Raw genomic sequence first — 27,115 nt, 5'->3', positions numbered from 1 at the left:
GTGTCCAAGTCATTTCCCTTGTGGATTAATACAATATGCCTAATTCTACAAGTGACAAAAGCACATGTTGACCATCTCTTCTATGAACAGTTACATTTAAGTCCTGGGGCCAGGCCCTGTTGCATTCACACATACCACTATTAGATGCTATTTACAATACTGCTGTTTGGTAGAGTGCAAATACTTTTTTTACTCTATTCAACAACTATTCAGTACCATTTAGATTTAAATTGACAGTGGTGACCTGAGCCTTTCTGCAGCCTCTAAAAACATGTTCTGAAATGCCGATAATAGTTGAATAACTGTTGGTTGACATGTGTGTTGTGTGCAGGAGGGTGAGCGGCAGACTGCAGTCATCCTGGAGCTGCCTCGGACGGTGAAGGTGGTGGAGCTGCAGCCGTTTGAAGATCTGAGCTCCGCCACCTCTCCTTCAGAGCACAGGTGAGTCAGCTCTGGTCACGTCACAGTAGCAGTCTGGGTCTGTAATCCCACGTAAAGATGTGTGATATGAACATGAAAATTAACTGCCAGATTACAATGTATTTAGCCTTTTAAACTAATATACTTTCTTGCCTACTATTCCTTTGCCATTGTACTGTGTACACTGCATTTTAAGAGCATTGCTCTAGTCATTTAGTACAAACCCAACATAATTTGCACCTTTCTGTTGTAAAATCATCTAGAAATGGGTGTGTGCTGCCTTCAGTGGCAAATGCCACACACGCCTCACTTCTGATTTTCATTCCAGTTTAATGAAGAGGTACACAGACCTTTGAGTTTCATCTGAAATGAAATCAACGAGTGTTTGTGTTTCAGCTTGCAGACTCCAGAGGCTGAGTGGAGTGCAGAAGTGAGAGAGGAGCTGAGAGCAGAGGAGGGTGGGGACAGTGAGCTGAGCGCTGACGACCTCCACCTCAACAACCTCCTGCCTGGTACGCACTGATCCAGCTTTTTCAGTTGTGATAGTGATTCCAATACTATAGTTTTAAGTATCTGGTGATATCCAATATCAACCAATACCAGAGAAGACACTTACAACATTTAGTTTAAACTGAAAAAATGAGAAAGAACTAACCCAAATGTGTTATGTAGCTCTTATTTTATCTCTCAAGTCTGGCAGGTGTGCACTGTGCTTTTTTAATCCTGACCAAAAGAGTGTGAAGTAACCACCTTTACTCTGTCTATTCTCTCCTCAGCACAGACCATGGCTCTGGTGAGCAGCGACACATGAACACACAACTCCACATCTTCAGCTTTTCCATGGACACATTCAGACCCAGCAGACCATCTCCAGAGGAACACCGACCAGTGCTTTGGATCCACTTCAGCCTGGGCCCTTAGCCCACTCGGGCACACAGCCCTATGTGGCCCCTCGCTCCCCTCTCTGTGTGATCACATGTGTGGATGCAGGATAGGGCCTACTGTGGGGGGGTGTGGGTGGAGGATACCAGGCCTTCCATGGGGGGAGGGGGCGTTTGGGCAGGGATCATCAGTGCCTCTTTCTCCATAGAATGTTCACTAGTACAGAACCCCATGCTGCTCACTTCATTTTTACAAATCTTTATAACATTTGTATTTTTTAATCTCAACTCTGAATGTTTTTTGTTACATTTCATCTTTAACATTGACCGTTTGAATGGACAGAGGGACATGCTGCCTGGACCAAAGGTCCTTATGAGCAATAAGGCGGACAGCAAACCCACGAGCTGAACACTTCAGTCTGTATAAATGTAAATGTGTAAACCCTAAGCTTAATTTATGTACACAAAAGAATGAGAGTGAATATAGAACTATGAGATTATATTAATAGTGTCAATATGCAAAGCCTTCATAACCCATCAATTTTATATCATGTAAAATAAATATTACTGTTCACACAATATGGGCTGTCTCATATCAGATCACATTTACCAGTTTAGAACCATTTCAGCATGAGTATTCTGACTGACGCGTCCTGTTAAATACTTGGAGAAGCAAAGCAAAGCAGTGAAGACTGAAGCGGGCGGACAGTCCTACCACACTGCATGCCCCAGTAATACTGAAGCCACCTTCACCTGCCTTTATGGACATCAAAGCCTAAACTGAATGAAGGGAGAGGCAGTGTTTTCAAACCTGTGCATTCATGACTGATTGAACCCAATGTGTTTTAATATCCTGCAAGTCCAGAAGCACACCTTTGATGTGAGGTCACTTCTCTGCTCTAGTGACGCGGGGTCACTTCTCTGCTCTGGTGACGCGGGGTCACTTCTCTGCTCTAGTGACGCGGGGTCACTTCTCTGCTCTGGTGACGCGGGGTCACTTCTCTGCTCTAGTGACACGAGGTGAGTCCGCGATGTGCAGGGAAACAGGAGAATGCATTCACCGAGTTTGATGTAGTTTTATTCAGTGGAACATTTCAAATTAATGTGAGATCTGTCCTGTTGTGTAGTGTCCTAGCAGATTTCAGCCTCTAAAACACACCTACTTAAAGTAGGACTAAACACCTAAACTCTGCCAACAACCACATTTCAGCAGCTAAACTAGGCATTTGACATATATAAAATAATGAAAATTTATTTATATATACAATTTATTATCTGTCGGGTTCACAAACACACAGGTGTAATTAAAAACTCCAATATCCTAGCAGTGTACAATAAGAGGTTAGTTGTGTTTGTGTTTGTGTTGTGCCGGTGAGCATGCTCCAGTCTGTATACAGTACATTATGTGTGTGCTGGTTAGTGAGCTAGAATGAAACAACCCAGTTTCTCCAGAGTCTTCACGTGTCTATCGTCACGCTCTGCAGCGGAACACAGGAAATGCATCGGTAGTTACTTGCTGATTACTTGTACAGTCTATATGATACACTTCATTATATTTAGGTTAATCCGTCCGCGTATATGTCCAGGGACAGAAGCGCTGGGAGGCGGGGTGAGAGTGGAGCATGCCTCGTCCTTATGTTCTAGTTACTGATGTTATGTTTGTGAAGGAGTCGACTCTTTTGAACGGTTCGCTAATGTGAACAGGTGTATTATTTTTATTTATTTTTAAAGGATCCAAATATTTTTCTCACCAGTGGCTGTGCATTTTTAAACCAATTAACGCTTAACACAAAAATCTGCACCGAAGCAGTAGGCAACACGAGAGTTCTGCACAAAAAACACGTTTGTCGTTAATAATAGTAGAAATAATAATAATAATGTAGTGCAACGTGATATTTATTTCATGCATAATTTCACAGGGTAAACACACTCCCACTCTCAATTTGAACCGTTTTAATCTAATCTTTCTTTTGTTGTTTTCTGTAAATGAATAGCAAAAGAATAAGTCTGCTGAACGGTTCTTTGAAATAAACAGACCCAAATTATTCGGATCCCATAAAAGAGCCCAAAGTCTCATCACTAGATCCAGCGCTGAGTTCAGGAGCCAAACACGCGGCTGCACAGAACACGTGGAGCAGCTGCTGCAGCAGGAGCTCTTCCTCGCACACGAGTCCCGCTTCAGGCGCTGCGTAAGCTCCGTGTCTGATCCACGTCGTTCGCGTTCGCTGTCAGCTACACGCTTTTACATTTGACGCTCAAAGGTTGTCACTGTGCACACGGGGGTGTGGAGTTGTACCAAATGCGCATTATTAAATCAATTCCATAGTACTGTCTCAGTCCAGGTCTCAGTCCAGGCATCAGTCCACACAGACGATCTTTGCCACGGCGTACACGTCACGCGTTAGGACCATGTTCTATGGTTAGGACCCCTGTTGTGTTTCGGAGCGGACGCGGGGGACGCGCGGCAGCAGAGAAAGGAGAACACGCGCAAACAACTTCAGAGATCAGAGTTAACGGGACGAGTACACGCGGAGGAAAATGCCCCAAATACTGACCAAAGGTTCGTACGACAGTCCCGAGGCGATGGCGGCGGTGGAGGCGACCAGTGAAGCGGCACACACCGGCTCGAAGCCTGATGCCGAGGACTCCGCTCCAGAACCTGGTAAGAACGGGCACGGGCCAGACCAGGGCGCTGCGTCCGCCGAGGCACACTCCAGAACGCGGTTAATGAACCCAAGTCCCGACGGCGTGGAACATGAAGACAGCGAAGATCTGTCCGAACCAGAAAAGAGTCCCGTTCAGGGCAGCTTGGCCAGCAGTAGTGACTGCCCCCCAGAGGGCTCACGGGTCCCGCTGGACTCAGAACAAAGGCCGGGGGGGTCTGCGGAGCGCACAAAGACCGAGAGAGCGAGCCCCAGCAGCGTGGCCCCGGACTCAAGTGGAGAGAGGCTCCCGGGCCCAGCGGAGCAGGACAGGTCAGTGTTGGGCCCAATAAGTTGGTTTACACGTAGAAATAATCGGAAGTAATTAAACGTGTCAAAAACATAGAGCCCACAGTAAATGCAGTAGCCTATAGTCTACTAGAGCCTCCTGGCTTTAATTTATTTACATAATAACGGCCTGCTGTGTACCAGGAGCACCAAGGACTTGGAGTTCAAACAGGACTCGTCTACTTGTGTATAAATCCTGTATGTAAAAGATACAAAGTGACACACTGGTAGGTGTTTGATGAGGAGACACTATAACAGCTCAGATGCTCTTTAAAAGCATTGGGCAAGTTGCATTGGTGTTTTGTTTTTCAAGTCAAAAAGGTTATGAGCCTTACAGGAGTCTCATTTGGGTTCCCAGGTCCAATGCAAAATTCAGTTTGTTTAAATGTAACGGTATTCTCTGATCTGGACCCCAGCACCTGCACCTGTCATGAGTCAGTGCTAGTGCAGCTTCTGCAGCTCAAGTGAGTGAATTTTGGAGGTTCTGGACTTTCAGTTGAGGCATGGACCAGCTACTTGAACTGAAATATTGTGTTTGTCCTAAACTTGCAGGTTGAAGGGCTCATTATGAAGATATTTACTGATTTATGTCAGAATTTAGTTTCCTCATCACAAACATACCTGGAGTTGTTTTGTATCATTACACATGTTAAACACACAGACTCTGCTTATTTAGGCCGCATATTTATTCTCTGCTCTGTTCCACTTTGTGATGTCATGTGGTAATGCAGGAAGTGCTCCACTGTGTTTTTAAACTCCATATGCCTTTACTAGAATAATTTCAGCCCTGGAATTGCTAATCTCTACTGAACTAAAGGTAAAAGGATCTGTTAATTTAAACTACTGCTTCATGACATCACAAGGTGGAACAGAGCATTTTGAGCTTTGAGGCGGCAGACCGCCTGATGCAGGATTACTCAAACATAACATGGCTTAAAGCTCAGAGTCAAGAGTGAATTTTGTGTAGTATATGACAGTTTAAGGCTCTGGCAACTCAAGTTATGGTCACATTTTTAGATAGTGCTTTTCCACCTTCAAGGGACTCAAAGCGCTTTATATCAAGAAACAACACACCAGTGTACACAGACGCTAAGGATGAGATGGGTTAAGTCTTTTGCCCAAGGACACAGTAACAGCATTCATCTGTGGGAGCTGGAATCGCACTGCCAACTTGTGGGTCAGTGGATCAAACTGCTTAACCAATGATCTTTTTACATCAACAGCCGGATTCACGCCACCAACTTCAGATCAGTGGACAAACGCTCTACCAACTGAACTGAACTGTGACCTTTTTTATTCCTATGCCAAGAACACAGGCAGGCTTCCCTCTTATGTAATCAGAAAGAGACCACGACAATTTAACATAAATCATAAAAACAGAAAACACATCAGGGCTCATGTTGCCCAGAAAGGAAATTATTCTAATCACAGCGCATTTAACATTCACATTACTCTTTCATTTACTCTATAAAGGTCAACTATGAGATGGGGAAGTTACCAAATACAAAAGATGCACATCTGTGATCTGTTGTGAGCCTTTGCAGCTCGGTCTAACTTGAACTTGATGTGAGCAGCTTGCGCCTGGTGCTGGAGCAGAAGAGGGTGGTTCCGCCCACTGCCTCCCTGAACTACACCTGCTGCTGGGACCTGTGCGGGCTGCCCTTCTCCTCCAGCCCCGACCTGGCCGACCACATCCGCGACCGCCACGTGGACGGGCAGAGAGGAGGGGTGAGACCACAGCCCAGCACTCACACATGCTAATCCTGCTAAATGAATCCAGCAGCCTCAAGCATTTCACAACATGTTTTATAGAGGTCCAAACTAGAGCCCGACCGATATATCGGTTGGCCGATATTATCAGCCAATATGCTTGCTGATAGGGGCCAATATTTCACGTGGGCATGTTATACCTCGTTATAAATCTTAGACTCTCTATATTCTGTTCATTTAATCCAATTTACAGACAGATAAATGTCCTAATATGTGTCTCCTCATCAGGATTTATTTGCGGAGTCATTTTTCAGTGTGTGTGTCCGTACTGTCCCTGAACACACCCCCAGAGTCACGTGTGTTTGTTTACCCCCACAGACATAGATCCATGTGCAACACTGATATTATATTCTTTTTACGGACAATCAATTTGAGTCTGGATTAAAAGGACATTTATTAGTGCAGACTTGTGATGTGAGGAGGAGCCTGTGTGAGGCTGAGTGCTGATATTTCGACTTTGAAACTAGTTTTGGTTTGTTCTGATTGATTAGCGATTAGCTGCTGTAGCTCCTGCACATAAACAGACTGTTTTCTATTGGTCTATTGTAAAGTGACTGTATTGGCCATATATTTGTTATTGGACCTGCACTGACATGTAAATGAGCTGTGAATAGACGTGTGAATGATGAAATTTGCGCATATAATTAATTACTGCGGTTAGGGATGGGCATGATTAATCGATAATTGATCATTAAGAATTTCATCGATTACGTAAATTTTAATCGACAAACCGAATGTAGGTTGCTGTGTGTAGCGTGACCAAACAGGTCTGTACATGTGTCTCTCTGCACTCAGAAGGAGCGAGCAAACACAAACAGTCGGTCAGTCTGCAACGTACCGAAGCAGAAATGCGTATTTAACGATGATTTGTACAAGAAATTCCACGCTTTCCGTTGCGTTCGGGACAAGTGTGAGTCCATGTGCACAGTGTACAAAGCAGCACATATGTTTCAGTGTCCAGTGGGAAAAAGTTTTACCAGGTGAGAGTCGCGCAATGTCGCTGACGAGTCCCCACCTCCCTCCCCCCGTACGGTGTCCTGGTTTTGTCAAACGCAAATCTGGTCACACTAACCTTTATTCACCTGAGTCATGTCTTTTAATCCGACAGAAATTGAACCACATCAGCGACACAACAGCTGTAGTTTTATCTTCGCTGAGTTTATGCAAATTAGTGATGTGGTTTTAAGTTTTGTTTCTGTGAGAGTTGAACAAAACTGAATTAAACACATTATAATCTCAAACGGGCTGATGTGGCTCTAGAGTCGTTACGGTTTATATGTTGTAAAGTTGAATTTATTTATGCAGATTAGTAGTGCAGATAGTAATAATAATGATGATCATTTTAATATAAAAAAGTTAATGATTAATCGATAATCGATCGTTAATTCTTCCGACGATTGATTAAGAAAATTTCATTGAATGCCCGTCCCTAACTGCGGTGCGCAGCATTTACGGCTAAAGGCTAATAGCAATTGTTTCTTTACTAGCTAGTTGTGATGGGTCGGTTGCGAACGAAGCGGCTCTTAGAGTCGGCTCTTTGAAGCGAACGACGGGAGCCTGCTCCTTATTGGGACTGGTGCAGACTCGTGGTAGTTTGACAGCGGCAACGGCTCAAAAGGAAACTTTCAAAAGTCTGCGTGTGCATAGGAATTAAAAAAACTTGCATAAATATATTCAGCATAAAATTAATAAACCAGGACTAATCTTGGGATCGAGAGAGTGAGAGAGATAGAGACCGAGTCCCGACACTCAGTCCTGATTCAGTTCTGGTTTAGTCCTGTTTTACACATGGTTTAGATCTGTTTTAGTCCTGGTTTAGTCCTTTTTCAGTCCTGGTTCAGTTCTGGTTTAGTCCTGCTTTAGTCCTATGACATATCATGTAAAGAGGCAGAATAACAACAAATGTTGCCTAAATAAACTCAGTTTAAAATCCACAAAGCCAAACCTAAGTTTTTTTTTAATAATTCAAGATTTACAGTGAATTTTTACATCACTAAATATATCGGCGATTATATCGGCCATTGGCAGCTCCAACTCCCGTTTTATCGGTCGGGCTCTAGTCCAAACTACAGTGCAACTTTTATACAGAATGAGATCCTATGGGGACACAGGGAGGGCATCTCATGCACATGGATCTTCAACTGTCTGCAGAAGACGGTATGACCACCTTGTAGCAGTTGTCAATTGCAACAATTTGAGTTGAGGCTCTACTCTACATATTTTAGATTCACTATCACAAATCTGTCATTAAAAATCAAACAGTTGTCTTAAATATGCACCAATGTTAATGGGCTAATAATTTGATTTCTTGCAGTCATAAAACTCAAACATTTACCTGTTTTATTGATTATTTGGTACTAAATTGTTATATTAGTTATTCTTACTGAGGTGGATTTCTAATTACTCCTCATGTGCCTTTACTTGTGTTTTGTTCAGCCAAATGCCCTGAAGTAGTGCCCCTTTCTCCCTCTGTGCCCTCTACACTCCCTCTGTGCCCTCTACACTTCCTGTGTGCCCTCTACACTTCCTGTGTGCCCCCTACACTTCCTGTGTGCCCCCTACACTTCCTGTGTGCCCCCTACACTTCCTGTGTCCCCCTACACTCTCTGTGTGCCCCCTACACTCCCTGTGTGCCCCTACACTCTCTGTGTGCCCCCTACACTCCCTGTGTGCCCCCTACACTCCTCTGTGCCCCCTACACTCTCTGTGTGCCCCCTACACTCCTCTGTTGCCCCTACACTCCCTGTGTGCCCCCTACACTCCCTCTGTGCCCCCTACACTCCCTCTGTGCCCCCTACACTCCCTGTGTGTGTGCCCCCTACACTCCCTGTGTGCCCCCTACACTCCCTGTGTGCCCCCTACACTCCCTGTGTGCCCCCTACACTCCCTGTGTGCTTTTCTCCCTCAGAGCTCTCCTGAGGGTTGGTTGGTAGCTGCTCTATCACACATGCGCTCTGACTGCTCCTCCTTCAGCAGGTGTTCGTATGTCTGTGGAAAGGCTGTAAAGTGTACAACACGCCGTCCACCAGTCAGAGCTGGCTGCAGAGGCACATGCTGAGCCACAGTGGGGACAAGCCCTTCAAAGTGAGTCTTGTGTCAAATCTATCAATCAAAATGACTGGGGCTCATGTGACTTCTAAGGCTTATTTGTTTTGTGCAGTGCCTGGTGGGAGGATGCACTGCCACCTTTTCCTCTCAAGGAGGCTTGGCCGCGCCACGTGCCCACCCACTTCAGCGCCCACAGCTCCTCTAGAGTGCCCGGGCACAGCAGGGCCAAGGATGAGTCTCCGTCTAAGGCAGGACTCAAGAGGAGGAAGGCCCGGAGCCGACAACGGCGCTCTCTGCGTAAGTCACCCTTTCTCCAGGCAAAATATCCAGTGTAAAATCTCCATAACTCGTCTTTTCGCACTCGTCTCCCTTCTGCTCACACTCTCGTCTCTCGTCTGCTCACGCACTCGTCTCTCGTCTGCTCACACTCGTCTCTCTTCTGCTCACACTCGTCTCTCATCTGCTCACGCACTCGTCTCTCTTCTGCTCACGCACTCGTCTCTCTTCTGCTCACACTGTCGTCTCTCTTCTGCTCACACTCGTCTCTCTCTTCTGCTCACACTGTCGTCTCTCCTCTGCTCACACTCGCTCATCTGCTCACACACTGTCTGTCTCTCTCTCTGCTCACACTGTCGTCTCTCTTCTGCTCACACTCTGTCGTCTCTCGTCTGCTCACACTGTCGTCTCTCTTCTGCTCACACTCGTCACTGCTCACACTGTCGTCTCTCTCTCTCTTCTGCTCACACTGCTCTCGTCTCTCTCGTCTCTCTCTGCTCACACTCGTCTCTCTTCTGCTCACACTGTCGTCTCTCCTCTGCTCACATCACTGTCTCTCTGGTCTCTCTCTGCTCACACTGTCGTCTCTCTCTGCTCACACTGTCGTCTCTCTCTGCTCACACTGTCGTCTCTCTCTCTCTCGTCTCTCTTCTGCTCACACTGTCGTCTCTCTTCTGCTCACACTCGTCTCTCTCTCTTCTGCTCACACTGCTCACACTCGTCTGCTCACACTCGTCTCTCTTCTGCTCACACTGTCGTCTCTCTTCTGCTCACACTGTCGTCTCTCTTCTGCTCACACTGTCGTCTCTCTTCTGCTCACACTGTCGTCTCTCTTCTGCTCACACTGTCGTCTCTCTTCTGCTCACACTGTCGTCTCTCTTCTGCTCACACTGTCGTCTCTCTTCTGCTCACACTGTCGTCTCTCGTCTGCTCACACTCGTCTCTCTCGTCTCTCTTCTGCTCACACTGTCGTCTCTCGTCTGCTCACACTGTCGTCTCTCTTCTGCTCACACTGTCGTCGTCTCTCTTCTGCTCACACTGTCGTCTCTCTTCTGCTCTGCTCACACTGTCGTCTCTCTCTCTCGTCTGCTCACACTGTCGTCTCTCTTCTGCTCACACTGTCGTCTCTCTTCTGCTCACACTCGTCTCTCGTCTGCTCACACTCGTCTCTCGTCTGCTCACACTGTCGTCTCTCGTCTGCTCACACTGTCGTCTCTCGTCTGCTCACACTGTCGTCTCTCGTCTGCTCACACTGTCGTCTCTCGTCTGCTCACACTGTCGTCTCTCGTCTGCTCACACTCTCGTCTCTCGTCTGCTCACACTGTCGTCTCTCGTCTGCTCACACTCTCGTCTGCTCACACTCTTGTGTCCTGTTTACAGCGCGGCCTCATGACTTCTTTGACGCTCAGACCATGGACGCCATCCGCCACAGGGCCATCTGCCTGAACCTGGCCACCCACATCGAGAGCCTGGGCAGCGGGCATAGTGTGGTCTTCCACAGCACGGTAAGCGCTACTCGCCCTCTACCTTTACACCAAGTCTGCCTTTTGTGATGTGGATCTATGTAAGTGCGTGTATGTATGACACACAGCTCTAGAAAAAAATAAGAGACCACTGCAAAATTATCAGTTTCTCTGTGTATTTGAGTAAAATGAAAAAGATTGTTTCATTCTATAAACTACTGACAACATTTCTCCCAAATTCCAAATGAAAATATTGTCATTTAGAGCATTTATTTGCAGAAAATGCAAATAAACGAAATAATGCGAAGAAAAGAAGATCATATTAATTTTAAAATGACACAGTACTAATGTTTTAATTTGGGAAGAGTTCAGAAATCAATATTTAGTGGAATAACCCAGATTTTTTATCATGCGTCTTGGCACGCTCGCCACCAGTCTTTCACATTGTTCTTGGGCGACTTTATTCCAATCCTGGTGCAAGAATTCAAGTAGCCCAGGCTTTGTTTGATGGCTTGGTGTTCCCATCACTTGATTGTCATTCCTCGTCCTTGATCCAATCCATTCCTCAGAACATCATCGATCCTCTGTCAAATTTCACAGTAAGTGCAAGACACTGTGGCTTGTTGGCCTCTCCAGGTCTCCGTCTAACCATTAGACGACCAGGTGTTGGGCAAAGCTGAAAACTGGACTCATCAGAGAAGATGACCTCACTCCAATCCTCGACGGGCCAATCCTTATGGTCTTTTGCAAACCTCAGCCTGACTCTTCTTTGCTTCTCATTGATGAAGAGCTTTTTTCTAGCTTTACCCGAGCCCTGACCCTAAGAGCCTGTTTTGAACAGTTCTTGCTGTGCACTTCACCACAGCTGTGATTTGCCATTCTTTTTGTAGGTCACTTGATGTCATCCTACAGTTTGAGTGACACTCAAATGAGTTGACAGTCATCTGGGTCAGTGGAGAGTCGTTTCCACCCCCTGCCGGGCTGTAGCTTTGTTGTCCCCAGTGTCTGCTGCCTGACCTTGTTTTTATGAACCATTGTTGTAAAAATTTTAAGGATGGAAGCAACCTGATGCTCACTGTATTCCTCTGCCAGAAAAGCCAGAACTTTTTTCTTTTTAACTCTTTTGGCATGGTCAGTAGTTATTATTTGATTCCAATTATTTTTTAGGTACTACTAGCACTGATTTTGCCATCCAGCTTGTCCTGTTGCAAGAGGAGAGTGATGAACACAGCAGTGGTTTTTATACTTTTCCTTCTTAAAGAAGATTTGGTTCAGGTGATTACCTAATCAGTACCTCAGTGAGCAGAATGAGGTGTGCCTGTGTTGGAATTCAACAGATGCTGGACTGGAATTGCTTCTCATACATGTAGAGATGCTGATTTCAGAAAAAAATGCAGCGGTCTCTTATTTTTTTTCCAGAGGGGTGTGTGCGTGCATGTGTCTGGGCTAGAGATGCACGAATTGCGGTTACAACCGCGGTATCTGCGGTTAATCCGCGGGTCGGGCAGATGACGTGACGAAAAATTACATTTTAATTAAATTCGGGCAGGTGGCGGTTTAACTACTAAAAAGTTATTGTTAGTATTGTTACCTACATCTGGAAAGATGAGTCTCATTGTCTATGCTTGTAGTATGAAGTGTACGTTATATCCTTAATTAGCCCATTTGACCTCGTTTTTATGTTCTGAAGGTTCAGGTTGTGTCGGGTTATTGATGCCTAAGGTTTACGGGGCACATATTATATGCAGTTTATTTTATTATTTCTAATTTATTTCAGCTGTTTGCCAACACATAAGTGGCTATAGGGCCATTTCGATATCAGTTATATTTTAAAACACGCAGACATTATAGCGTAGACTGCCACTCGGGGGATTTAAAACTTAAAGAAAGACCGATGGAGTGAGGCTATGACTTTGAAATAACATCGGGCAATGGCAGAATGTTCAGAATGTAACAACATCCAACACGAAGGCAAGAAGGTTCAAAAACAGCCTAGTCGGAAAACATTGTCAATGAATTAGCTGCGCAAGAAAACCAGGTAAGTTTGGGGTTGTTACGGACAATTAAGAATGTGAACATACACGCTGAGCCAATTTTGGAATGAATGAGCTAGAGAGTTTGCATTTTTATCGAGGCTCCTTAGTTTGTTTGCTGTATGATTGTTCTAAAATCTAAAATCAATCGGCGGATGGCGGCGGGTGCGGTTTTGAAAACCTTCGGTGCAAAATAGACAGCGGGCGGATGATGAGTTTTGTGTCGCAGTTGCGGATGAAAAAATAGCCCATCCGCGCATCTCTAGTCTGGACATGTCTGATTTAACCTTGTGTGTATGACAGGTGATCGCTCGAAGGAAGGAGGACTCTGGGAAAGTCAAGGTCCTGCTGCACTGGACTCCGGAGGACATGTGAGTGTTCTGTGTGGGCACCTATGGCTGCTGTGGGCAGTCATGGTAACAGGGCAATTTCACCCCATGAGGCTTTTTTCATGTTGCATACAAATTCTTGGTGGACTCTTGTTTCAAAAATTGCACGTTAATCTTTAGGCAATATGACATAATAATACAGTTATTGAATTAGATAGCCTAAAATAGTTTTTCAAAATCTATTCCTCCCTTAACTACCGGTACTATAAGACAGAAAGATTAGAAGAAATTTCAAGGTCACTTTTTGGCAAATCAAGATTATTGTTGTTTGTTTTGCAGTGCTACAAAAAGTTCAGCATCAGATTCGAATGGCCAGAATATCCAAAGATTCACACTTTATTTCCGTGTAGAATGTGCCTTAAGATGTGTTCTTATTGTGATAGTTCAATGATAGTTGTTGTAGAAACATTAGTTGTAGTTAGTAGTACAACTAGTAGTAGTAGTAGAGAAGCTGGAGGCTCTGAATGTGGATCTGGATCTGGAACACAGGAGAAGTGTACTTCCCTTCAATGCAGGGCAGGGCGACACAAACACTCAAGACATTCTACATTCAGGTTTACACATGCTGCTACCTACTGCTAAAGTGTTTTTTTAATTTATGATGAAGTGTATAGAGCTCCTGCAGCCACGTGACTAAATCTAACGGACACCATGTTGGCAGTGGTGGATTAGGTCACTTTTGGAGTTTTTTGTTATTAAATGAAATTTTAGACAATCATTTATCTTAAAACTAATAAGATTAAACATTAGGGATCCTTAGCTGGCACGGGTGTGATGTTGAAGTACATCTCAAAAAATCTGAATATAATGAAAAAGTTAAATATTTTTTGTCACTTAGTCTAAAAAGTCAAACCCATATATTATAGACTCATGACACAGAGAGTAAAACTCTAAAGCCTTTATTTCTTTTTTTAATTTCTATGAATGTGGCTTCCAGATAGTGAAAACCCCAAATGAAGTGTCACACCCTAATCAGCTAATTAGCTCAAAATACTTGCAAAGGTTTCCTGAGCCTTTAAATTGTCTCTCTGAGTCTGTGGGCTACACACTCATGGTGTCTGCTGATTGGACAGCTGCAGAAGGCTGCAGAAGACACTCTACAAGGAGAAAGCCACAAAAGGTCATTGTTAAAGAAGCTGGTTGTTCCCTGCTGTTTCCAAGTGTATTCAGAGAAACTGGAGTGGAATTTAAAAAGTGGTAGTGGTTTGGCACCAGCCAAAGGGATGAGTGCAGCCTTGAGAGTATTGTCAAGAAAAATCCACTCAAGAGTTTATTGGAGCTTCATAAGGAGTGGACTGAGGCTGGAGTCAGAGCATCGAGAGCCACTACGTGCAGATGAAGTTTCTATGGGACATGAGATGATGTCAGAAGAGTCTTACCTGGGCTGTGGAGAAAAAAAGTACTTGGCTGTTGCTCAGTGATCCAAAGTCTCTTTTTCAGATAAAAGTTCATTTTGCATATCTTTTGGAAATGGTCCCAGAGTCTGGAGGAAGAGCGAAGAGGCATTGAACCCATGTTGCTTGAAGTCCACTGTGAAGTTTCCACAGTCAGTGGTGATTTGAGCTGCCATGTATCTGCTGGTGTAGGTTCACTGTGTTTTCTGAAGTCCACAGTCAACACATCTACCAGAACATTTTACAGCACTTCATGCTTCCTTCTGCTGACAAGCTTTATGGAGATGCTCATTTCTTTTTGTAGCAGGACTTGGCAGCTGGACAGAATTTCTAGGCGCAGTCAGGGGCCGGAGGGGGTCCGGTTTGGGGACCACAGGATTTCATCTCTGCTGTTTGCAGACAATGTTGTCCTGTTGGCTTCATCGAACCAGGACCTGCAATGTGCACTGGGGGCGGTTTGCAGCCGAGTGTGAAGCGGTTGGGATGAGGATCAGCTCTTCTAAGTCCGAGGCCATGGTTCTCGACCGGAAAAAGGTGGCTTGCCCTCTCCGGGTGGGTGGAGAGTCCCTGCCTCAAGTGGAGGAGTTCAAGTATCTCGGGGTCTTGTTCACGAGTGAGGGGAGGACGGAACGTGAGATTGACAGGCGGATTGGTGCAGCTTCGGCAGTGATGCGGTCGTTGTATCGGACCGTTGTGGTGAAGCGGGAGCTGAGCCGAAAGGCGAAGCTCTCAATTTACCGGTCAGTCTTCGTTCCTACTCTCACCTATGGTCATGAGCTCTGGCTAGTGACCGAAAGGACGAGATCACGGATACAAGCGCTCGAAATGAGTTTCCAACGCAGGGTGTCTGGGCGCTCCCTTAGAGGTAGGGTGAGGAGCTCAGTCACATGGGAGGAGCTCGGAGTAGAGCCGCTGCTCCTCCACGTCGAGAGGAGCCAGTTGAGGAGGCTCAGCCATCTGTTCCGGATGCCTCCTGGGCGCCTCCCTCGGGAGGTGTTCCGGGCATGTCCCACCGGGAGGAGGCCCCGGGGAAGACCCAGGACACGCTGGAGGGACTATGTCTCTCGGCTGGCCTGGGAACGTCTCGGGATTCCCCCGGAGGAGCTGGAGGACGTGTCTGGGGTGAGGGAAGTCTGGGAGTCCCTGCTTAGGCTGCTGCCCCCGCGACCCGGCCCTGGATAAGCGGACGAAAATGGGAAAATGGATGGATGGATGGACTTGGCAGCTGCTCACACAGCCAAAGGAACCAAAAGATGGTTCAGTGGTGTTACTCTGCCTGATTGGCCTGCAAACTCACCTGAACTGAACCCCATAGAGAATCTCTGGGATACTGTCAAGAGGAAAATGAGATGCCAGAGCCAATAATGCAGATGATCTGAAGACCACTATCGAAGCAACCTGCACTTCTGTGCCACCGGAGCAGTGCCACAGGGTGATGTCCGCCGCACTGATGCAACAATTTACACCAAAGGAGGTCCAATCAAGTACTGAGTACAGGGAAATGAACACACTTTTCAGTAGCCTGACATTTCTGTTTAATTTTTTTATTTATTTATTTTTATAATCATATCTAATATTCAAATTTTCTGAGACACTGAATCTGGAGATGTGTGTGAAGTGTTTGTCTGGTAACATTTACTGATACTTACAGTTTAAATAATGTGAAATGGATAAAATAGCAAAAATACAATGTGCTCTGACAAATATGCAGATGTTGTAGCTACATAGCAGCTAAATCCCTCATGGAAATGTAATCTGCAATCCACGTTTCTAAGCAGTCAGTTAAACGTATGAACAGTGTTTTGCAAAAAACATTTGAGATTGCTTCTCTTCAATCTACTCTCTCTCTGCCTCATTAATAAACAGTTTTTGAATCATTATGAGACTATGGTTGAATCATTCAAATAAAGAAAAAAATATCGATTTAAAAATAGATTCATACCTCAGTCTTGATTAGCTGCTAGTATGTGAAGCTGCAGAAATCCACTTATACTGTCAGTCTGGAGCTTTGTAAATCCAGTAAAAGGCTCAAGTTTTCTTCTCGCTTTAATAATGTTACATCCTGGGGTAACATTTGTACACAATCTCTGAAACTCCCATGAAGTTTGTTCACTGGGGCCCATGCTGTTAGTTTCAATGGAAATTGTCCGGCCGTCCACTGCCAGTGTGGGGTTTGGAGGTTTGGATTGCGTGGTGACAACTGCAGGAGCTCTCAACCCAAACATGCTACACAGGTCTCCAAGAACAGTTGATAGTCAAGGTCAGTTAAATACAATCAATCAATGAATCTGTCCAGGGCACTGGTGCTAGTGGTTAGACACTTCGCCCACATTACCTAGTATGAAAGTGGTGTGTGTGTGAGTGATGGTCGTGGTCAGAGGGACCGATGGCGCCGATTGGCATGGCAGCTGTGCCTGTCAGTCTGCCCCAGGGCAGCTGTGGCTACAACAGTAGCTTACCATCACCAGGTATAGAGTGAATGAGTAATATATGCTGAATGTAATGCTCTGTAAAGTGTCTTTGTGAAAAAAATGTTTGTGAAAAGCGTTCTATAAATGGGGACTGGCTGACTTATTTACTTACTTAGAACTGCCATGGCAAGTAAGAACAAATATTTCACAAGCCACAGTTGAAGGCCTCGTATCAGATTTTTTCTCTTGTCATCCGCAGGGGCAATAAATACACTTGCTCAATATATATAACTCCACTATGGTCTCAGAGAGTTGTAAAAAGTACTCATTCACCACAATGAGTTTATAATTATGATGCTTTGGGATACTAACGAGGAACCACTGCAAACCAGATCAAATCAGCTAGTTAAGTTTTTCACTTTTTTAAGACAAAAAATCAGATATGGCGTCTTTAGTGACTTTGGTGAGACTGAGTTTTGCTGACTTGTTGTGCTTGCCTTCAGACTGCCAGATGTGTGGGTGAACGAGAGTGAGCGTCTGCAGCAGAAAACTCGTGTGGTACATCTGTCCAAACTGCCCACGGACACAGCTGTCCTCCTGGACCCCAACATCTACAGGTGCTGCTCCTCTCCACACACATGGCCACACTTGAGCTCTTGAGTGCACTACCAGTCAAAAGTTTGGACTCACATACTCATTCATTGTTTAGTTTTTTTCTTTATTATTATTACTTTCTACATTTTAGATGCATAAGAAAGACACAAGACATAATTAATTGTAATGATGGAAAAAAAAAACCTGTATCGGACTGTTGAGGTAAAGGAGTAGCTGAAATTAAAGGTAAATCTTTTGATTTAACAATCAGTCTGCATTCCTGGTTTCCAGGCATGTCCTGGTGGGAGGAGGCCCCGGGGAAGGCCCAGCACATGCTCAAGAGACTATGGGTCATATCTTGTCTCCGGTCTCCAGTGCATAAACAGTGTGGAGCTTTAAACAGTCGGTGTGCTGTGCCTGAATATCAGGTGGAGTGGAGCAGACTGAGGGCGTGGTGTGGCACATTCAGTGAATTACCAGAAACATAAACATAAATATCAAACTAGTCCACACAGAAACATTATTTGTAACATATTCAAGGCATAAAAAGCCTTCTTTTATTATAAACTATATTATTTTAAATATATGATAAATGTATAATATTCACATACTCACGTGCCGTTCGGATGTCCTCCTGCAGCAGAGCTCAGACTCGTGTCCTCTCCCTCTGTCGGCTCAGCGCTGCTCTACAGTTTGGTTTGATCACAATCTGTACAAAAGCTGCTCATTCACATGAGGTCGTTTACTGCACTATCCTAAAGTGTCTTTTCTTACCCTGTCAGCATGGTACTGCTCATCATGTGGCAAATCTTTCTACAAGTGCAGGCCGTGCATTCACCCTCCCTGTATGTTCATGGGTTAAGACATGTCTGTCCACAAAGTGGTAAAATTAGAAACATTTATATGATAATAAATATATTCCATAATTTGCTGACTTGTTGGAGACCAAATGCAGTGGACACCTGTGAGATGAGAATGCGAGTGATCACCTGTAGAAGTAGTGAAACCTCAGTGTACCTCAGGTGAAAGACACGGGACAGGCGGGAGCAGATGTGACCTGGGAGAGAGAGGACATCATTGAGTCTGATGTGGGATGGGGAGCATGCAAGAAAGATACCGGTCAGCTGCGTAATGGGAGGCAAAAAAACAGAACACAGAGAAAACTATGGTTAACAGGAGTGTACATGCACAGCCTACAGGACCTGGACACACCAACTCATTAACACTTGCTGGTGGCAAGATAGGGCCCTATGGCTCCTGGCTGGCCTGGGATTGCCCTGGTGTCCACTGGGGGAGCTGAGTGAGTGGGTGCTCAGTCTGCTGCCCCTGCGATCTGTGCCCCAGATAGGTCAACCTACCCTACCCTTTGCTTTGCTGACAGCACTGCAAACCCTTGGCCTTCTCTCGAGGAATGGCAAGTGTCAAAGCAAAGAGTGGCTATTTTGAATTGAACTCATTTTGAGGTTATTTTGAGTTAATTACAGTCCACATGTCATGCATAGTTTTGAGAATCTACAATGTGAAAGTGTGTCCAAACTTTAGACAGTAGTGTCTCCTTGTGTGTCTGTTATGTAATCTCTCCTCTGTCCTCTTTGCATGCTCTATTTGTATGTCCTCTGGCTGTTTCTATGTGTCCCCACTATGTCCCCCTCGATACATGTGTCCTGTGCATGTTCTGTGTCTCCCCTCAGTCCACCCCTCACTATGTCCCCTGAGAATGTACCGTCTGTATTAGGGCTGCTTATAATGAAAGTCATAATCATGATTACTGATACTCTGCAGTAACATCCTGCTAGGGGCTTCTGCATGTTTATGGTGGGCTGTTCAGCAGTTACCACGGTGCACCCATTATCTTACCTGCCCAGTCAGAAGGGCATGATGGACTGGCGGATTAACCAATCAAAGGAGAAACAGTGCAGATTTTTAAAGAATCATCTCCAAATTAGCAGCTGTGGTTGGACCATCTAAAATGTGGACAGCTTGTGGACAGGGGGGGATGTTGCTAGCTTGTGACTGTAATGTTATTTGAGAAAGACTTGTTCATCAGCACAAATTGGCTCACCTTTTGTAGCTCCAACTAAAAAAAAAAAAAGAATCTCAGATTAAAGTCTAACTTGAGTAACAGCTTCAGACAGAGCCGTGCCTACAGTTACCACCACACCCCCAGGCTGACATCAGCTGCAACAAGTCGATACTTTTGTATTGTTGAAATGAACCTTTGGAGAAAGTATAGACCTAATATTTTACCCATGTAGGTCTCCAGGAAGAACAGTTGATAGCTAAGGTCAATTAAAAATACAATCAATCAATCAACCTGCCCAGGGACGACAGGTGGAAATGAACACTGATGCTACAACCTGCTACAAACATCTCTCCTGTTAAGGTTCATGTCAATTGTGCACTGTCCCTGTCTCATTAAATAAATAAATCAATAAATCAATAAATAAATAAACAAACTGCTCCAGGTTGTGAGTGGCAGAACTGGCACACAGCTCATTCTAAACGCAAGCTAAATTATAGTATTTTTTAATTGAGTAATCACTGAAATCACAACTATGAATCTGATTTATTGTACACCCTTTGTCTGCCTGTCCTACATGTATGTCCCCTCACTGTATGTCCTGTCTCTGCATGTCCTATGTTGTATTATGCCCCCTGTACATCCTGTGTCTCCATTAGATTGAGTAGTTTGATCACATCCAAACTCATCATTTATGATTCGCTTCTTTATGTCCCCTCAGTGTCTCCTCTATCCTGTGTGCCCCCCATGGCCCTGTAAATCTTCATCCCCCCTCTGTGTCCCCTCTCTGTGTCCCCTCTCTGTGTCCCCTCTCTGTGTCCCCTCTGTGTCCCCTCTCTGTGTCCCCTCTCTGTGTCCCCTCTCTGTGTCCCTCTCTGTGTCCCTCTGTGTCCCCTCTGTGTCCCCTCTCTGTGTCCCTCTCTGTGTCCCCCTCTGTGTCCCTCTGTGTCCCCTCTGTGTCCCCTCTCTGTGTCCCTCTCTGTGTCCCCTCTCTGTGTCCCCTCTGTGTCCCCTCTGTGTCCCCTCTCTGTGTCCCCTCTCTGTGTCCCCTCTCTGTGTCCCTCTGTGTCCTCTCTGTGTCCCCTCTCTGTGTCCCCTCTCTGTGTCCCCTCTGTGTCCCCTCTGTGTCCCCTCTGTGGCCCCTCTCTGTGGCCCCTCTCTGTGTCCCCTCTCTGTATCCCCTCTCTGTTTCCCCGGTGTGTCTATGGATTTCTGACCTTGGTTCTTGCCTTGTTCTAGGATGTTCTTCTGAGTCTCCGAGGCTCCTCAGTGGCACCCTCTGCTGCCCCCCGAAGCTGCTCTGAATTGTGAAACTGCTGTAAATACCCCCATGTTTAATATATTTTCTACTTTTGTATTCACACTGTTGTAGATAGTTTTTTTTTTTTTAAACATATGATCATTGAACTGGACTTGTTTTGTTGAAGTCATTAAAGACTAACCCTCAGCCTGATTCTTCTGTGTGCATTTGTGAGTTGGCTTCTTGTTGGGGTCTGTGGTACCATAGTAACTGACTCAGTGCTGTGGCCCAGATGGGTGACAGGTGTTCGATGAAGCAGGCTTGGTCCAAACTCAGTCTTTGTTAACTCTGGATTGACCTCTTTTCAGAGTTTTCATTTTCACTGAGTCAGTCACCATGGTAACCTGCTTGGTGAACCTAACTTGGTCCAGAGTGGGTTTTATTCCTCTAACCCAGAGGAGTCTGCAACTGAAGAAGAGCCCTGATTGGACAGTCACAGATGGACCAGGTGCTCTTATAAGGCTTGACAAGAGTTTAATGACTTGTATTCTGTTACTTTACACTTCAAATACTTTGATCACCTTTTGCAGTAAATCATGTTGAGAACTGAAGATCAGATTAATGGGTCATAGTTTAAGTTGATTTGTGTACATTTAAAAATACTCAATGAGCTATACAGCACCTAACCCCAGATGAGTTAAAATGATATCAAATTTGATTTAAAATCTGAAATCAAAAAAATTGTGAATTTAAACTTTTTGTTTGGTGTATGGCAAGTAGGCTGCAACAACATTTTTTAGAGGATTAAACCTCCTCTGGTTTACCATTATGGTGAATCCTCCTTTCTGGAATTCACTGATAAAGTCTTGTGTCCTCTTCTAAACTCCAGTTTTATGATCTGGTCCAAATCTGTTAAGTGAAACAAGTTGTCTGTTTATCCTATGGCAACTCAAGTGGTGGCTGCTTTTATGGCTACCTGCCTCACACACTGAGCAGATTTTATTTATTTATTTTTAACATCACATCATGGGATTTTAACCCTAATCCTTGAAAAATGTGTTCACCTGTCTGCCCTGGACACTGATGATGCAGGATACAGAGGAGAGACACTTAGTTCTTCTTCTCAAACTGCCCTGATACAGATCTGCTGACCAGTCCTCCTGTTAATCTGCACTGAGACCTCTGACTGAGACACAAAGCCGACTGAGAAGCACAGTGTAAATCTCTCTACACCTCTTTCAGCCTCTACATGTGGTATAATTCGTATGGGCCTATTTGGACCCAAATCAATCACGTAGCCTGACATGACAGAAGATGTCATGATGATTCTGTGCCAACTGAGTTGCTACATATCAAATAAAATAATACAGAGTAAAAATCACATGAAGTCCACATTTGTCCATGGAACTCTGCGCTGTAACGTGTAATGATATTTGAAGTTTAACTGGCTAACCTGTCGCTGTGGCCTCCAGAGCTCTCAAAGTGCCGTTGGTCGCACCGCGGAATGCTATGCCAGTTGTTTTGTGAGAATTCACGTGTGGTGCCCCCGCAAGCATTTTGTGCCCTACGCACTGTGCACTATGTATGTATTGGTGGCCTCTTTGATCTTTTCACAGCAGTCTTTATTTGCCTAAAACTTATTTTTTTTATTCCACCTTCATAGAAAGCTGAGGCCTACAGTTTTTCTGTGTGTCTCCTTTATATATCACACAGGACCTATAGTTTATGCACATCTTTCCCAGAGGGTAGCGAGTTCTGTCAGTGTACAGTGCACCATTTTAAGGCCCTTCAACATCAAAACTCTAACAACTTCAAAGATGAACTGAGGATTTAAATGAAGTAAAAAAAAAAAAAAAAATTCTAATAATACATGCTCACCTTGTGAAGGCTTAAATTTGTAAGTGAAACTGTTTAGCTCCATGTATTCAAGTATCTGCCCAGTTCATCTGACACATATCAATCTCATTTACATAAAACCCATTCTAACTAGAATGTTTACAGGAAAACCTAAGGCCAAAGCATACATTAAAGCTTTTCTATACAGAATTGCTATGTCAGGAGTGGGATTTGAACCCACGACTCCATTTGGAGACCAGAAGTCCCTATGGTGAGAAAGGTGCTAACCTTGAGTCTGGCGCCTTAGACCGCTCGGCCATCCTGACATCCTGCTGCATGTTAGTCCTGGTGTGTGCTGTCAGTATGTAGGCCCTAATCCATTATTACTGGCTTTCCTGGCACAAATGACCATACTTGTACTTACTGTTGAATTGGCACCAAGCATATATAACTAGTGCATCATCTGAAGCGTCTTTGAAACTGAGATGATTTCACAGCTGCAGCAATAGTAGTGTATCCAAGAAGAAGCAATGTAGTTAAGCAATATTCAACTTTGAGTAAAGCAGCCATTGAGGTGATCTACATCCATTCGGAGATCAGGTGGGTTAGGGCTCGATAAGGAGTTTAACATAAGGTCGATGCCTTGGACATCCAAGACGTTTTGACATTTCCCCTACATTGGCCTTGAGACCTCTATGTATCTTCCAGTAGATGTGTTGGAATGTATGTGTGTAGAAATGAGGTTGCCAGGGACTGTTATGACTATTTTTTCATCACATTCAAAACTTCAAACGCCCAACGTGGGGCTCGAACCCACGACCCTGAGATAAAGAGGCTCATGCTCTACCGACTGAGCTAGTCGGGCATCTACATACAGTACAGTACCATACGTGATTCAGGATATGTGATATATATTCACTACTGTATGTGAGAAGAATCCTTCAGTCCAGGTAGAATCCATGGCAAGGAGAAAATTCAGTTTGTCGACTGGACAAAAGTTAGTTTGGTTGAAGACGTTTCGCAGCTCATCCAAGCTGCTTCTTCAGTTCTGGTCAGACGCTGGTGGACACTTCCTTGTATCTGTCTGCAGGGAGGAGCTAACTACACTGAAACTAAACAGCTACTTCACAAGAGGATGTACCAACACAGACGAGAGAGCAGCAGTGGACCTCAGTCTGCTGTGCATCTCCACTTAAAAGCCACAGGCCACTCATTTGAGGACAGCGAGGTACAGATTTTAACCAGAGAAAAGAAGTGATTTGAGAGGGGAGTGAAAGAAGCCATTTTTGTTAAGAAAGAGAATCCTTCTCTAAACAGAAACGGAGGCCTCAGACACCATCTACCTCCTATTTACAACTCCATCCTCAAACCTAATTCAAAACAAACAAGAGAACAACAGGTGTATCCAGGTCAGGTTCAGAGGTGTGGAAGCTCCATTATGGCCATGAATTGTTCTGCTAATAAGACCTCACACCCTGTACAGGTCAAAAGGCCGAACTAACTAACAGAAACTGTAAACAAATGTGTGTGTTAGTTTCAGTTAGTTAGCTAATCCCTGCAGACAGATATAAGGAAGTGTCCACCAGCGTCTGACCAGAACTAAAGAAGCAGCTTGGATTGTAAAGTATTTGACTGAGGCTGAAGGTTATGCACAGAGACACATTTATTTATAAAGCATATTACAATGAGAGTAGACACAATGTTCTTCAAAAAATACACACTAAATACAAGGACATATAAAGCAGATGAGAGAACAAAACAACATCAACCATTCAAATCTAACCTTGGAGAACGTTGTCAGTACTTTGGGCCAGTACATGTGCCTTTGCGACCACTGACCATCACAGTTCATCTATGTTTGAGGGAACATCAAAGCCTTTCATTTTGGAGATGTTCAAGTGTTTCATTGTGTCGTTAAACTCATGTGATTTTAATTCAGTGGTGTATAAACAGGCATACAGTTCAAAAGCTAGTCTATGTAGAATTGCTATGTCAGGAGTGGGATTTGAACCCACGACTCCATGTGGAGACCAGAAGTCCCTATGGTGAGAAAGGTGCTAACCTTGAGTCTGGCGCCTTAGACCGCTCGGCCATCCTGACATCCTGCTGCATGTTGGTCCTGGTGTGTGCTGTCAGTATGTAGGCCCTAATCCATTATTACTGGCTTTCCTGGCACAAATGACCATACTTGTACTTACTGTTGAATTGGCACCAAGCATATATAACTAGTGCATCATCTGAAGCGTCTTTGAAACTGAGATGATTTCACAGCTGCAGCAATAGTAGTGTATCCAAGAAGAAGCAATGTAGCAAAGTAGTTAAGCAATATTCAACTTTGAGTAAAGCAGCCATTGAGGTGATCTACATCCTTGCAAGTTGCTCAAAGCACAAGATAAGACAAACAGATTGCTGGAAGTGGAATTTGAACCCACGACTCCATTCGGAGATCAGGTGGGTTAGGGCTCGATAAGGAGTTTACCATAAGGTCGATGCCTTGGACGTCCAAGACGTTTTGACAGTTCCCCTACATTGGCCTTGAGACCTCTATGTATCTTCCAGTAGATGTGTTGGAATGTATGTGTGTAGAAATGAGGTTGCCAGGGACTGTTATGGCTATTTTTTCATCACATTCAAAATGGCAAACGCCCAACGTGGGGCTCGAACCCACGACCCTGAGATTAAGAGTCTCATGCTCTACCGACTGAGCTAGTCGGGCATCTACATGCAGTACAGTACCATACGTGATTCAGGATATGTGATATATATTCACTACTGTATGTGAGAAGAATCCTTCAGTCCAGGTAGAATCCATGGCAAGGAGAAAATTCAGTTTGTCGACTGGACAAAAGTTAGTTTGGTTGAAGACGTTTCACAGCTCATCCAAGCTGCTTCTTCAGTTCTGGTCAGACGCTGGTGGACACTTCCTTGTATCTGTCTGCAGGGAGGAGCTAACTACACTGAAACTAAACAGCTACTTCACAAGAGGATGTACCAACACAGACGAGAGAGCAGCAGTGGACCTCAGTCTGCAGTACATCTCCACTTAAAAGCCACAGGCCACTCATTTGAGGACAGCGAGGTACAGATTTTAACCAGAGAAAAGAAATGATTTGAGGGGAGTGAAAGAAGCCATTTTTGTTTAGAAAGAGAATCCTTCTCTAAACAGAAACAGAGGCCTCAGATACCATCTATCTCCTATTTACAACTCCATCTTCAAACCTAATTCAAAACAAACCAGAGAACAACAGGTGTATCCAGGTCAGGTCCAGAGATGTGGAAGCTCCATTATGACCATGAATTGTACGGAAGTGTCCACCAGCGTCTGACCAGAACTAAAGAAGCAGCTTGGATTATAAAGTATTTGACTGAGGCTGAAGGTTATGCACAGAGACACATTTATTTATAAAGCATATTACAATGAGAGTAGACACAATGTTCTTCAAAAAATACACACTAAATACAAGGACATATAAAGCAGATGAGAGAACAAAACAACATCAACCATTCAAATCTAACCTTGGAGAACGTTGTCAGTACTTTGGGCCAGTACATGTGCCTTTGCGACCACTGACCATCACAGTTCATCTATGTTTGAGGGAACATCAAAGCCTTTCATTTTGGAGATGTTCAAGTGTTTCATTGTGTTGTTAAACTCATGTGATTTTAATTCAGTGGTGTATAAACAGGCCTACAGTTCAAAAGCTAGTCTATGTAGAATTGCTATGTCAGGAGTGGGATTTGAACCCACAACTCCATTCAGAGATCAGATGGGTTAGAACTCAATAAGGTCAATGCCTTGGATGTCTAAGACGTTTTGACATTTCCCCTACATTGGCCTTGAGACCTCTATGTATCTTCCAGTAGATGTGTTGGAATGTATGTGTGTAGAAATGAGGTTGCCAGGGACTGTTATGACTATTTTTTCATCACGTTCAAAACCTCAAACGCCCAACGTGGGGCTCGAACCCACGACCCTGAGATTAAGAGTCTCATGCTCTACCGACTGAGCTAGTCGGGCATCTACATACAGTACAGTACCATACGTGATTCAGGATATGTGATATATATTCACTACTGTATGTGAGAAGAATCCTTCAGTCCAGGTAGAATCCATGGCAAGGAGAAAATTCAGTTTGTCGACTGGACAAAAGTTAGTTTGGTTGAAGACGTTTCACAGCTCATCCAAGCTGCTTCTTCAGTTCTGGTCAGACGCTGGTGGACACTTCCTTGTATCTGTCTGCAGGGAGGAGCTAACTACACTGAAACTAAACAGCTACTTCACAAGAGGATGTACCAACACAGACGAGAGAGCAGCAGTGGACCTCAGTCTGCTTTACCATTGAGACCATT

The 27,115-nt window shown here is 44.5% G+C and overlaps 1 protein-coding gene, 5 non-coding genes and 1 pseudogene across 6 annotated transcripts in view; 2 read left to right on the top strand and 5 right to left on the bottom strand.

Moving 5' to 3' along the window:
* LOC110172439 (pleckstrin homology domain-containing family A member 5-like) overlaps nt 1–1,882 on the top strand; it is a 37,459-nt gene extending 35,577 nt beyond the window's left edge. The window contains 3 exon segments of the mRNA XM_055153540.1: nt 332–441; nt 817–932; nt 1,197–1,882. Coding sequence (XP_055009515.1) covers nt 332–441; nt 817–932; nt 1,197–1,231 — 261 coding nt within the window. The 3' untranslated portion in view covers nt 1,232–1,882.
* A 968-nt stretch (nt 1,883–2,850) lies between these two features.
* On the top strand, nt 2,851–21,107 carry LOC110172508 (zinc finger protein AEBP2-like; annotated as a pseudogene).
* Nucleotides 21,108–22,981: 1,874 nt separating this feature from the next.
* trnal-caa (transfer RNA leucine (anticodon CAA)) lies at nt 22,982–23,091 on the bottom strand. The gene is made up of 2 exons: nt 23,054–23,091; nt 22,982–23,027 (listed from the first exon to the last, which is right to left on the bottom strand). It is a non-coding gene; the product is annotated as a tRNA-Leu (tRNA).
* A 466-nt stretch (nt 23,092–23,557) lies between these two features.
* On the bottom strand, nt 23,558–23,630 carry trnak-cuu (transfer RNA lysine (anticodon CUU)). The gene has a single exon. It is a non-coding gene; the product is annotated as a tRNA-Lys (tRNA).
* A 1,125-nt stretch (nt 23,631–24,755) lies between these two features.
* On the bottom strand, nt 24,756–24,865 carry trnal-caa (transfer RNA leucine (anticodon CAA)). The gene is made up of 2 exons: nt 24,828–24,865; nt 24,756–24,801 (listed from the first exon to the last, which is right to left on the bottom strand). It is a non-coding gene; the product is annotated as a tRNA-Leu (tRNA).
* Nucleotides 24,866–25,408: 543 nt separating this feature from the next.
* On the bottom strand, nt 25,409–25,481 carry trnak-cuu (transfer RNA lysine (anticodon CUU)). The gene has a single exon. It is a non-coding gene; the product is annotated as a tRNA-Lys (tRNA).
* A 1,229-nt stretch (nt 25,482–26,710) lies between these two features.
* On the bottom strand, nt 26,711–26,783 carry trnak-cuu (transfer RNA lysine (anticodon CUU)). The gene has a single exon. It is a non-coding gene; the product is annotated as a tRNA-Lys (tRNA).
* Between the last annotated feature and the right edge of the window lie 332 nt (nt 26,784–27,115).

Source organism: Boleophthalmus pectinirostris, unplaced genomic scaffold (genome assembly GCF_026225935.1).
Source record: "Boleophthalmus pectinirostris isolate CB_2022bp ecotype Guang Dong unplaced genomic scaffold, ASM2622593v1 HiC_scaffold_18, whole genome shotgun sequence".
NCBI classification, from domain to species: Eukaryota; Metazoa; Chordata; class Actinopteri; order Gobiiformes; family Gobiidae; genus Boleophthalmus; species Boleophthalmus pectinirostris.
The sequence above is the reverse complement of the archived record's forward strand: the minus strand, read 5'-3'. Positions and strand labels throughout refer to the sequence as shown.